The sequence below is a fragment of the Sinohyriopsis cumingii genome, chromosome 4, assembly GCF_028554795.1.
Source record: "Sinohyriopsis cumingii isolate HCF-2022 chromosome 4, ASM2855479v2, whole genome shotgun sequence".
NCBI classification, from domain to species: Eukaryota; Metazoa; Mollusca; class Bivalvia; order Unionida; family Unionidae; genus Sinohyriopsis; species Sinohyriopsis cumingii.
The window spans coordinates 116995306-117008817 of NC_142964.1; the positions used below are offsets into that span (position 1 = coordinate 116995306).

At 36.1% G+C, this 13512-nt stretch overlaps 1 protein-coding gene across 2 annotated transcripts in view; it reads left to right on the forward strand.

The window, feature by feature from the left end:
• LOC149801957 (large ribosomal subunit protein uL4A-like) overlaps window positions 1-13512 on the forward strand; it is a 34326-nt gene that overhangs the window by 2716 nt on the left and 18098 nt on the right. For both annotated transcript variants that reach the window (XM_089956356.1, XM_089956357.1), the window contains exons 2-3: window positions 1615-1783; window positions 3905-4150. In XM_089956356.1, the coding sequence (XP_089812482.1) occupies window positions 1615-1783; window positions 3905-4150 (415 nt within the window). The remainder of the gene's footprint in view (window positions 1-1614; window positions 1784-3904; window positions 4151-13512) is intronic.

Genomic DNA, 13512 nt, shown 5'->3' on the forward strand with positions numbered 1-13512 from the left:
TATGAGCTGCAAGGTATTTGAAATGAAACCTTAACTGCTTTGTTGTAGGTTCACACATGTTAACCCCCGAGAGAGGTATAAGCGTAATTTATTTTTTTACTAATACAAGTGGTAAAAAAGTGTAATCTGAGCATAAAACATAATCTATATATTACATGCCAAAATTACGGAAAACTGAAAATACACATTTTATTTAATGTATATTTATTTTTGCTACTTACCTGGATCTGCAGTTAAATTTTTTGTCACAGATGTGGATTAGTAGTAAATATAAGAATATAAACACAAAAGAAATGGATAAATTATTTACGTATGACACTCAACTCGTCACATGTCTACAGTAACTTTCGCGACTAGTCATTAAGTCCACTTATGATGACTGTTGTAGTATCCTCAACCTGCCTTGGTTCGTCCCTGAACAACGGTCAGGTGCATCATGTTTTTAAGTTTAACAAAATCCCTATCCTCTAACATTTCTCAGTCATATAATATTCAATAGTCCATAGATACCTGGCACTGTTTATTTTCAATTTAGACTGGTCTGCTATGTATATAGTACCAAAATAGAAATAATCTATAACAAGTAGTTGCACATGCAAGAATCCAATCACTTGGAAGTTTCATGTAAAATTAATGCAAAACTTGCCATATTTTCATGTGGTCAATTTTGATTAGATATTTTTTTCTCAGTGTTATGGCAATATTTCCAAAGTAAATTGGAAGAAATTGCTGTTTAAATGATTGAGATTACCTCAGTTTGCAAGATTAAGGTTTTGTATATGCTATGGTATAGTGTGTGAATATTTCAATCCAAAATGTCTTTATTATCAAACTCTGTTCTCGTCTTCATTAGCAAAGTTAAAAATTCTTGCTGTATGATGTAAGAAAACCATATTATTTCCCTTTGCTGGTTGCATATAATTTCGTTCACAACAGTATATCAAAATTATAAGTTCATTTTCTTTTGAGTAGAGAATTTATAGATTTGCAAATAAACATTGCCCTGTTTAATATTTTTCTTGTAAAACAGAATATTCAAAATAACGAAACGACATATCTAATTCTTATCTGATTCGTTATTATTTCTTTCATTAACAATAGGAAGTTGGAAAACCCATTATTATTGATCAATATTCTTATAAAACTGTACGGCTTCATGGAATGATGTCGTCTATAATAAGCTCCATATGATCAAACCTACTTTTGGCAAATGACCTCCATCCTTTTCAACCATCCATAAGGACAAGTTAGTTATTGCACATGTTTGGTCTTGTAGATTATTCTTTTATATGCTCGGATTACTCTTTTCTGCCACTTATCTTAGCAATAATTACACTTGTATCTATGAAGAGTCAGTCAGTGAGGTAATGAAAGTTGGCTGTTTTGTGTAATTTGTGTCGATACAAAATCCCCCCCATAACTGTAACTTGCAATTTTAGAAAGAACAACAGTTTGGACATTTTATATTGAATCCATATTTACTAAAAATATTGTCACTTGATACAGTATTAAGGATTGGTTATTCATGAAAGTTTGATATTGCTAATATGTTAAATTCACTATTTGTGAAAATTCTGATAAATACTAGTCACACATGCAAATTGTTTATTGCAGGCTGCAAGACCTTTAATCAGCGTTTATTCAGAGAAAGGGGAGCCCTCGGGAGTTAACATAACACTCCCAGCAGTGTTCCGTGCCCCTATTAGGCCAGACATTGTCTCCACTGTACACTTTGACATGCAGAAAAACAGCAGGCAGCCATATGCAGTATCGGTTGATGCTGGTAAGCAAGAAAAAAAAACAATTCCAACATTTGGATCAGAAGTTCATTGAAGAGTTTTGTAGAGCTCTAAAACTGAAATATACATGCATACATGTATACCAGTGCTCAAAGACGTTTCTTTTTCAACACACAGGCCCAGGGCTGGTGACTTAAATAAATTCACAAGCTTGGATGTTCCACATGCCCAAAATTTCTATTTTAATCTTGTCACACAATGATGCAATAGCTACATTTCAGATATAAATTCAATAGGGTTTTGAAGATAATGTGAATGTCATTGGTGTTCATCTCTACACTCGCTAGACAGTCATCTTGATCATGTTTCAAACCAAATGGAAGTTTCATTACCAACACAGTCATGATATCTGCATGGGGGAGTCAAAACAATGGGAGTTAAATAGCTCTTCATCGTCTATAAGGTCCAAATAACTGTAAATTTCTGTAACTTTGGGAGTAGCACCACTTTGAATCCATGTGCCCTTTTTATATTGTTCCAGTTTTTGTAAATGTTAAAACTAGAAATGCAGATATTGGATGCAGGTGACAGTTTTTGCCTTTGTATAGGTTGTTTAACAATGACAGTCTTCAGCTAAGTAACAAAAGCATTTAAGTCTTGTTAGACATAACAGATAATTTAATTCTCTAAGTTATAGAATGAAACTTTAATAGGAACTTTCAGTATTATGAACTAAATAAAAAAATGACCCTAAAAGGTTCTATATAAGTACTGAAGATCTGAGTGTTCATATAACTTCCAGGTCCTGAATGTGCTGGAATACCAGTAGTTTTCAGTGTGCTAAAGTGCCAACAGTCTTGATATATTAGAATGGCATTGTCCAAAATTCCTTTGAATGAATTAACACTAAACCCAGAATATTTTAGTCCAGTCAGTGGGTACTTTGTAATTCCAGCAAATAATCCAGACAAGTGGTACCTCTCAAATTATATCTCTGTGTATGTGTGTATGATTTGGATTTTTAATATAGCTTTAAAAACTTATTACGTCATATTGCTACATTGTCTGCAGTGTGGCAGTTTATAGTGAAGTCAAGCACTGTTGCACCATACCAGACATAAGGCATTATGTCTCACTAAATTGCATTATCCTGACACTAGGCCGTCCATTCCTAACATGAACCACTTAATGTTGAGTGCCAAACAAGGCAGCTGCTAGTATCATTTTATAAGTGTTTGATATGACTGCTGGGATTCGAACCCATAATCTCCCAATCCAAGATGGATACACTTAGGCCACCGGAGTGGTCCAAATTATCTTAACCCGACATTAAATACATCTGCACACTGATATTAAAACAAGAACATACCAAAGACTTTTTTAAGAAAATGGTCCTAACAGCTGCCTCGCATGGCACTCAACATTAAGAGGTTAGTGTTAGGACTGGTGTCAGGAATGTGACTGGGTGGGACATCGTGCTGAATGTCTGTAGCATGATGCCTCAGTGCTAGACATCACTGTAAACTGCCACACTGCTGACATCGTAGCAGTATGACTGAAAAATTGTTAGAGCCAAGTTAAAAATCCAAATCACACACATGCACATTATTTTGTTAATATCACAAGAGAAGGATCTAATGTGATACACATTTTCCTGTAACACTCAGTAAAAAAATTTAATTTGGAAAAATTATAAATGATTATCTTTCCGTATAAGGTGTAGACTGTGTATCTCCATGTCTATCAGTCTATGTAACACATTTAAGATGAATAATTTTGGTTGAATGGACTCATTAAGACGTACTCCAGCTATCTAACATTTTTAAGAAGATTGTTGTATATAAAACTAGTGAATGCTTGAACTTCAGTGTATACATGTCTACATTTGATTTCACCAACCCATCCATCGCAAGTCATATGAGTATTTAGATAATAAAAATATGGCACAACAATGTATTTAAAAAATTGTTCTAAAAAGTTGTTATAAAAGAAAAGTGACATTGATCCATTTACTTATGTTTTTTGATATAAATTTAATAAAAGTATTTTATTATGTCCTTTCAAAATGAGTAGTAATCTATCCATAAATGGCTCACTGGGTAACGGAAATGGTTGTATCTGGGGTTTTTTAAACAAGAAAATGATGAAGTTATCTTTCTTTGTAGGACACCAGACCTCTGCTGAGTCCTGGGGTACAGGTCGTGCTGTGGCTCGTATTCCTCGTGTTCGTGGTGGAGGTACCCACAGATCTGGTCAGGGAGCCTTTGGCAACATGTGCAGAGGTGGAAGGATGTTTGCCCCAACAAAGACCTGGCGTAGATGGTTCCGCAAGATAAACATCAACCAACGTCGCTATGCACTTTGCTCAGCTATAGCAGCCTCTGGCATTCCAGCACTTGTCATGTCCAAAGGTAGTGATTGAACGTGTAGGTCATGAATTTGTCATGAACTAAAGCTGCTGTTGTTTTTGTTTTGTTTTTTCATGGAATTCAGAAGTACCCTTTGTCATAGTCTACAACTTTCCATTGTAGGACATTGCATTTTATTTAAATTACCCATTATTATGACTCTGCCGGGGATTATTTTTGTTGTTATGGTGTTTAACGCCATTTTTCAGCACACAATAGGCTATACATGGCGGCCAGCATTAATGGTGGAGGAAGAACCCAGGAAAACCCCAGATAGAACCACCGACCCACGTGAAGCTACTGGCAAGATTTCTCACATACCCACATTGGCTGAATCCGAGACTCAAACCCATGCAGACAGAGGTGAGATGGCAATGATCCATAACGGAGAGCACTTTAGACCACTCGGGGGGGGGGGGGCACCATGGATTTAACCCATGATCTCCCGCATCCGAAGTGGGCACTCTAACCAAGATGCCACCGAAGCCTCGGATGCAGTAGGCCATCGGTTCAATCCCTGGCCGTGTCATACCAAAGACTTTTTAAAAAATTTCAGTCAGATAAAGTTAGATTTATCACTATTATCTGCATAAATTTAACAATTGAGATAAAGGGGTCAGGGGTCAGGGGCCAATAACTTTAAACATTTTGAGCCCACATTGATTTCTAACACACACCGCTCCAGTGGCCTAGTGGTTAGAGCGTCCGCCTCGGATGTGTGAGGTTGTGGGTTCAATCCCCGGCCAAGTCATACCAAAGACTTACAAAATTGGTACTAGCAGCTGCCTTGCTTGGCACTTGACATTAAGAGGTAGTGTTAGGACTGGTCGGCCTGGTGTCAGGATAATGTGACTGGGTGGGACATCATGCGATTTGTCTGCGGCATGATGTCCCAGTGCTAGACATCACTATAAACTGCCAAACTGCAGACATCATAGCAGTATGACAGAAAAATTGTTAAAGTTACATTAAAAATCGAAATGACACGCACACATTTCTAACACAGGGCCACAGGTGACCTGGGCTGTCTAAAATGTTACATGGAATCGCTTATTCTGAAGATGATTTAATCTCTGATGTGTGCAGTTTGGGTCAAATTCAAAGCTAAAGAAGAATTATTTGAGAATTTTGGTTCATTATTTTCATTTGCTTGTATTTCTGAAAACACACTCATTACAAAGCTAAAATAGTTCTTTCTCAATACATGATGTGACCCATTTATTTTTAGACTTTGTGGATGGTTTGCACTTGGGGTGATATTGAACTCTATTGATTTTAGGGTTAAAGGTCACAGGTGCTTGGGATATGAAAGATGTATTGCTGTGATCAAAATCTGTTTCTAATTTGAACTCTACAACAAGATACAAGTTTAAACCTGAATTAGACATCAGATCATGCACACACACCCCACAATACACATGTATCACCCGAAATGAGTTTATGTTTTAGAATTCATGCACAGCTATAGGAAATCCTATACAAATATAAATTAAATTTGAATGGTACATGTGCAACCATATTTTATTCCAATTTTGATTGGAAAAAAGTGCCTCCTATCAGTGTCTAGCTGTTTAAGCCAACAAGGAAAAAAAATCAGTTTGAAAACTGTACATACATGCTTTTTAACCTTTTAACTATCGTCGGAGAGTGTCATTACACAAATCACAAATAGGTCGATCATGTATTGTATGACTTGCATATCATGCACTTGACCTCAGAGTACAGAATTCAAACAGCATTTATAATGCAATTATATTTACATTATAGTTTATGTGAAAGTTTTCACAGTTGTAGAACTAGTTAGTGTTAAATGCTATATATGTATATGTACATTCATTGATGACTCGTTGCTAGTTGGATTTTAAGCATTCAGGCCTCAATGGATGAAAGTTCTCCATGATAAGATGGAATTTTCATTTCTGCGGGTTACAGGGATTTAAAGTGGTTCGAGAGTGTTTAGTAGGAAAAGAAATTGATGCTTAGGATACAAAATTTTAAACTTACTGTCAAATGGAAGTTTTCATGGGATATTTATTTCACTTGAGACTCCTCGGACATGTTTTCTGGCCCAAAAGGGGGCCTGGGCAGCCCCCTTGACCGTTAGCCTACTGCACATTATGTTTTTTCCAACTATCACCCATGCTCATCATTTAATGGAGTTATGCCCCCTTATTGCCCATATTTCCTAATGTTGGTTTTCCAGTACAAGTTCCTCAGTTTTAAGGCCCTAAGAAGCAGATTGTAGTGGGTGTGAAATTTTTTCAACAGTATCTTTATTTTTAGAAATGTAATTCTTGTGCATCAGACATGAGCATCAGATTCTGTTTAGGTTTGCAGATTGTATGATGATAACTATGGTCCGTGTTACTGATATTTTGTGATCAGACACTTAACCAACCTGATGTCTGCAAACCAAGCCTGTTAAAAAGTTGAAAGCAGATAATGACATGCAGCAGTTTTTGTTTCAGCATGTCTAAGACCAAGAGAGGATGTTGTTGTTGTTGTAGGGCTTAACGCCATTTTTCAGCACGCGATTGGCTATACATGGTGGCCAGTATTAATGGTGGAGGAAGAACCCAGGAAAACCCCGGAAAGAACCACCGACCCACGAGAAGCTACTGGCAGGCTTTCTCACATACCCACATTAGCCGAATCCGAGACTCGAACCCACGCAGACAGAGGTGAAGAGAGGATGTATTCTGGCTCGTTGTATGTCATGCATTCATTAGCAATTTGTTGTTTATTGCCTACATGCTATTGATCGAATGTGGTAGTATGTACTCCATATTTACATTTATTTGAAAGGTTTGTGTTCCCTCAGTTTTTGTGTAATAATACTTCTTTTCCTTTGTCAAACTAGACTTTTAATTGCTGAGGTAGTGTTAAACACTGTATTATGTACATACTTTGATGCAGGGATTTAAAAATTATATTCAGTTCAGCTTGTCAGGGTTAATCCGACTGGAAAATTTAACTGAGCTTGCACCAAACAAACATGAGTAAAACAATAAGATGAATAAAATATGGTTTATTCTAAGGATGTCAAATATTTTTTTTTTCAACTTTTGGGGAGGGTGGATGTTTCTTTTTATCTTTGTATGTTAAAACCATTTGCTAATAATTAAAACTGTCCAAATATATAGCTCGATTTCAAGAGAATGAAAGCTTGACTTTATGATTTATTTATACTGAAGGATTTGTGAATGCTTATTTTATCCATTTACTTAACAATTATCATCTAGTCACCTTGGAATTGGTGCTAAATGTTTATCAGTCACGCTTTGAGCGAAATCTTGTTGGTTGACCATTAGAGATGGGTATCATTTATTTCCAAACATGCATCACTGTCTTGTTCACAATTAACACTTTGCTTACCATAAAATTGCATTAAAACACTTTTTTGAAAAAGTCATTGCTTAGAGTTGGCAATCTGAAAGACTGCAGGATGCCAACTTGGAACCTGAAAGTTTGGTGAATGAAACCAATCATAAAAAGATAGTGATTAAAATGTAACTAATAAGTTAAAATAAAAATATGTATTACTTGTTTGTAAAAACAGTAAATATTCACATTATTACGTCTGCACAAGAAAGTGCAAGACTGACCTTGACTTCAAGATGGTTATTACACAAAAAGTAGATAAAAGAATCTGTCCAGTTATGTAGATGAGGACTACAGTATACATGAAAAGTAAAGGTGCTGTGGCAAAATGGCAGGGTATAAAACTTGCAGAAAATAAAGCATTATGTACTAAATGTGACCCATTTTTGTTAAATAACTCATGCAGAGCTGTTGTTTCGTGTATTTTACCCAGACTACAGACATTAAATGGAATTTCATGTATCTTTTATCCCTCTCAATTTGTTTCACTGGCTCAAGGTCAAGTGCTTTGCAAACTTGAGCTTGTCATGGGAGTTGAAGTAAGTGGAGTTGTAAATCACTGATTGATGACCATGAATATTTTTGGATTTTAGCGTTCATCATTTAGAGTGGCCCCAGGTGGCTGAGTGGTCTAAAGTGCCAGCTGTTACTGCCGTTTCAACTGGATCAGTGTGGGTTGAAGTCTCAGGTTTGATCATTGTGGAGTTCCGTCCCCAGAGTGCTCATTTTTTCTCATGGTAGTTTCCACACAAGTACATTGGTTTAAGGTCCTAAGTACTCTGCCCCATAGGTGATTAAAAAAAGCTCTGCTATCTGGCAATTTGCTATCCAAATTTGGCTATTATCCCTATGCCGTCCAACTGTGAGGTTGCATCTATATGTTAAGAGCAACAAATTAGTTCCAAACATGTGGCCCGATTACTTTGTTAATTTTCATGATTTACTAAAGTCAATTTATCTCTTGAAAGTAATTTTAACCTAAGCACAATTCTTTTAAAACAAAAAAAGATTTATTGAGTGTTTTTTGCAAAGCATAAAATTGCTGATGCTTATTGTGGCACTTAGATTTTCAAATCTTAATTTTCTGAGGTACATAATTTTGCGCACTGTATGGCTCTTCAGTTTTGGAGGTAATTAACCCTTGCTTGCAGTCCACAATCTCATAATGCTTAAAGAGAAGTGATCGGTTTTGAAAAACACTGGAACTAGTGAAGTTTCTGTCCTAGGCTGCAAATTGTAGTTGGTGGACAGTTTTTTTACTATTCAAAGTCACTCATAGCTTAATTTTACAAAAATATTTGTTGTGCATCAAAAGTTAGGTTTGCAGATCATGTGATGATAGCTATGGTCCGTGTTACTGATATTTTGTGATAGACACTTAACCAACCTGATGTCTGCTAACCTACAATACATTTGAAGTCTGTTACAAAAATTCAAACTAATAATGACGTGCAGCAGTTTTTGTTTCTGCATGTTACAACCTTGAAACTTTACACCCACATTCTGGAAATGGGTTTTCTTGAATGTTCAATATGGCTGCCACATGGAAATTTAGTCATCATTTCTACTAAATAGTTGGTCATTCTGGCATTGTTTTCATTGAAAGGCTTATTATACTATCTGGTACTCTTGGTTGAAAATGTGCACGTCTAACATCCAACATAGTTGCTGTGGTTTAAAAATGTTGCTCTCATGCTCTTTCTTAGATTTGTTTGTTAATGTGGGCTTTTCATGAAGATTTGTATGTATAGTTTGTTAAATGAACCTGGTTCTGGTCAGACTTCCAATTTTGCCATCTTGAAAATGTATATAAATTAAAAACACTGGAGGAACAAATAAAACATGGACCAAGAAGACAAAAGTAATTACTACAAATAAGCAGTGGAAGAAAACCAGGCTGGTGATCTTAAAAAATGGTAGTACTGCACGAATACATTTATTTGAAAGGATTATCTTCCTTCACTTTTTGTGTAATAATACTTCTTTACATTTATAGAACTTTACATAGAATTTGGCACCATGGCGCCATTTTTGTGCTATGGTGGTATGAAACATTTAGTCACCTTGTACAAGTGGATTTGTGAATCCCTGATTGATGTCTAGTTAATAGTTCTGTATTTTAAGCATTCCATCTCATCATATAGAGGGGCCACAGTTGGCCAAGTGGTCTGATGCACTTGCTTTTACTCAACTGCCATCTCGCCACAGTCTTTATGGGTTTGAGTCTTTGGCTTTGCCAGTGTGTGTGCATGAGAAAGCTTGACATGAGTTGATGGGTCTCGAAGGATATTCCCAGGATCTTCCTCCGCCATTTATCCTGGCCATGATTTACAGCCTTTCATGTGCTGAAAAATGGCATTAAAATCACCACAACAACGAGCATCATCTAATGGACATGTATCCTCAGATTGGCCATTTTTCCTAGTGATGGTTTCCCAATAAAGCAGCTCACTTTTATGCCTTGAGGAGCAAAAATTGTGTTGGTTGGAAACAATTTCTGATCATCACTCTCTAATAGCTTTATTTTTATATAAAAAACAGTAGTTCTTGTACAATAGACACATACATCAAAGGTTATTTAGGATTGCAGATCATGTGATGATAGCTATGGTCCGTGTTACTGATATTTTGTGATAGACACTTAACCAACCTGATGTCTGCAAACCTACAATACATTTGAAGCCTATTACAAAAGCTCCAACAGATAATGACGTGCAGCAGTTAAAAGACTTGTGATACATTGACATGTAGTTGGTTAAATGAATGTGGTTCTGGTCAGACATCCTATTTGGCCACCATGATTGCTGTCTTTAAGGTAATATATGGAAATCATAAACAGTGGAGAACGAAATAAAACGTGGACTGAGAGGACAAAAGTAATTACTACAAATAAGCAATAAAAGAAAACCAGGCAAGTGATCAAAAATGTTAGTATCTACTGCATATTATTTGAAAGGTTTATCTTCCTACAGTTTTTGTGTAAAAATATTTGTACATTTGTTTTTGCTTCTGCTTCGCACCCTGTCATCATTATTGTGCCGAGGTAGTGTCTAAAGCAGGGATTTGCAAATGTCATTAAAGTTAGCTTGCCTAAGTGGATTTGAAAATCATTGAATGACGACTTATTAATGGTTGATTTTACATATTCCACCTCATCATTAGAGGGTTGCCAGGTGGTCTCGTGTGCTTACCTTTACCGATCACTGCCATCTCGCCTTGGTCTGTGTGTGTTCAAATCTTGGGCTCTGTCAATGTATGTGAGAAGGCTTGCCAATAGCTTCTGATGGGTTTGTGCCTCTTTATGGAATTTTCTGGGTTCTTGCTCCACAATTTATACTGGCTGCCATGTATAGCCTCTTAGGTGTTTAAAAATGGCATTGAACCTAGCATAACAACAGTCATCATTTAAAATAGTTATGCTCCCAGATTTTCCATTTTTCCTAGTAGTGGTGTCCCATTGCATGTACCTCAGTTTAACATCTTATGGATCAAATTGTAGTTGGTGGGAATTTTTTAAAATGCTAATCATCAGTCATTAATAAGCCTCATTTTTTACAGAAAGTAATTTTTATGCATTAGACATGTACATCAAATGTTATTTAGGTTTGCAGATAATATGATGATAACTATGGTCCGTGTTACTGATACTTTGTGATCTGACACTTAACCAACCTGATATCTGCAAACCTACAATACATTGAAGCCTATTAAAAAGTTGAAGCAGATAATGATATGCAGCAGTTTTTGTTTCTACATGTCATAGACAATAAGAACCTGTCTCTTGGCTTGTTGTATGTTGTCCCTCCATTAGGAATTTGTTGCCGATTTCCACTTCTCCTAAACTGTTGGGGAAAATTGCCATGCAACTTTATGCACACATTCATTCGGGGTCCAGTTGGACCAAAGTGGAAATGGGTCTTCTTGAATGTTTCATGTGGCTGCCACTTGGAAGTTTTGTTATCACTATTACTTCATAGGTGGTCATTCTCGCATTGGGTTTTCACTGAATGACTTATATCTAGTAATGAAAATGTGCAGATTACAAATATTGTTCTTGCTTCCGCTGCTAAACAATGTGTTATCGTGGGCTTTTCACTAAAAGACTTCTTAAGTTCATATGTAGTTGGTTAAATGAATGTGGTTCAGGTCACAACTCAATTTGGCCACTGTGATGCCATCTATAAAGTAATACATGGAAATCATAAAGAATGGAGGAAGAAAGTAAATGTTGGACTGAGAAGACAAAAAGTACTACAGATAAGCAATGGAAGAGAACAGGTTAGTGCTCAGATATGGAAGTTTTTAAATACGTTAAATGCTAAGAAAACATTAGCTCCACCATGTTTGTTTCAGGTCAAAGATACTTCTGCAAAATCGGTGAAAGATATTGCAGATGTTTTTTAACAAATACATGGTGCATTTTCAGATATTGTGATTTAATCCTGTAGATTTGAAGAAATTCTTGATTTTCTGATGCAGGGATTTACAAATGTTATTAAAGTTAACTTGCTTAAGTGGATTTGAAAATCACTGAATGATGGCTCATTAATGGTTGATTTTACGCATTCCACCTCATCATTTAGAGGGGCCCCAGATGGCCAAGTGGTCTCATGTGCTCACCTTTTCCGATCACTGCCATCTCACCTTGGTCCATGTATGTTTATATCTTGTGCTCATCAGTGTATGTGAGAAAGCTTGCCAAAGCTTCTCATGGGTTTGTGACTCTTTATGGAATTTTCTGGGTTCTTGCTCCACAATTTATACTTGCTGCCATATATAGCCTCTTAGGTGGTTAAAAATGGCATTGAACCTAGCATAACAACAATCATCATTTATAATAGTTATGCTCCCAGATTGTCCATTTTTATTAGTGGTGGTGTCCCATTGCATGTACCTCAGTTTAACATCTTATGGATCAAATTGTAGTAGGTGGGAATTTTTTAAAATGCTAATCATCGGTCATTAATAAGCCTCATTTTTTACAAAAAGTAATTTTTGTGCATTAGACATGTACATCAAATGTTATTTAGGTTTGCAGATCATGTGATGATAACTATGGTCCGTGTTACTGATATTTTGTGATCTGACACTTAACCAACCTGATATCTGCAAACCTACAATACATTGAAGCCTATTAAAAAGTTGAAGCAGATAATGATATGCAGCAGTTTTTGTTTCTACATGTCATAGACAATAAGAACCTGTCTCTTGGCTCGTTGTATGTTGTCCCTCCATTAGGAATTTGTTGCAGATTTCCACTTCTCCTAAACTATTGGGGAAACTTGGCATGAAACTTTACACACACACATTCATCCAGGGTCCAGTTGGACCAAAGTGGAAATGGTTCTTCTTGAATGTTCAATATGGCTGCTACTTGGAAGTTTAGTTATCATTCTCGCATTGGGTTTTCAGTGAAAGATTTGTGATATCTAGTAATGAAAATGTGCAGATTACAAATGTTATTGCTTCCACTGCCAAACTACGTGTGTTATCATGGGCTTTTCACTAAAAGACTTCTTATGTTCATATGTAGTTGGTTTAAGGAACGTGGTTCTGGTCACACCTCCAATTTGGCCACCATGATGCTATCTTCAAAGTAATATATGGAAATCATAAAGAATGCAGGAACAAAGTAAATGTCGGACTAAGAAGACAAAGTACTACAAATCAGTAATGGAAGAGAACGGGCTAGTGATCAGATATGGAAGTTTTTAAACAAATTAAATGCTAAGAAAACATTAGCTCCACCGTCTTTATTACAGGTCAAAGATATTTCTGCCAAATCGGTGAGAGAAATTGCAGATGTTTTTTAACAAATACATGGTGAATTTTCAGATAATGTTTGTGATTAAAAAAGTAATTTAATCCTGTAAATTTGAAGAAATTCTTGATTTTTTAGATATCTGGCAAACCTCTTTTATCACTTTGGACTATATCAGGATCAGTCTAAATGTGACTACAAGGCTGCAAGACTGGATCTATTG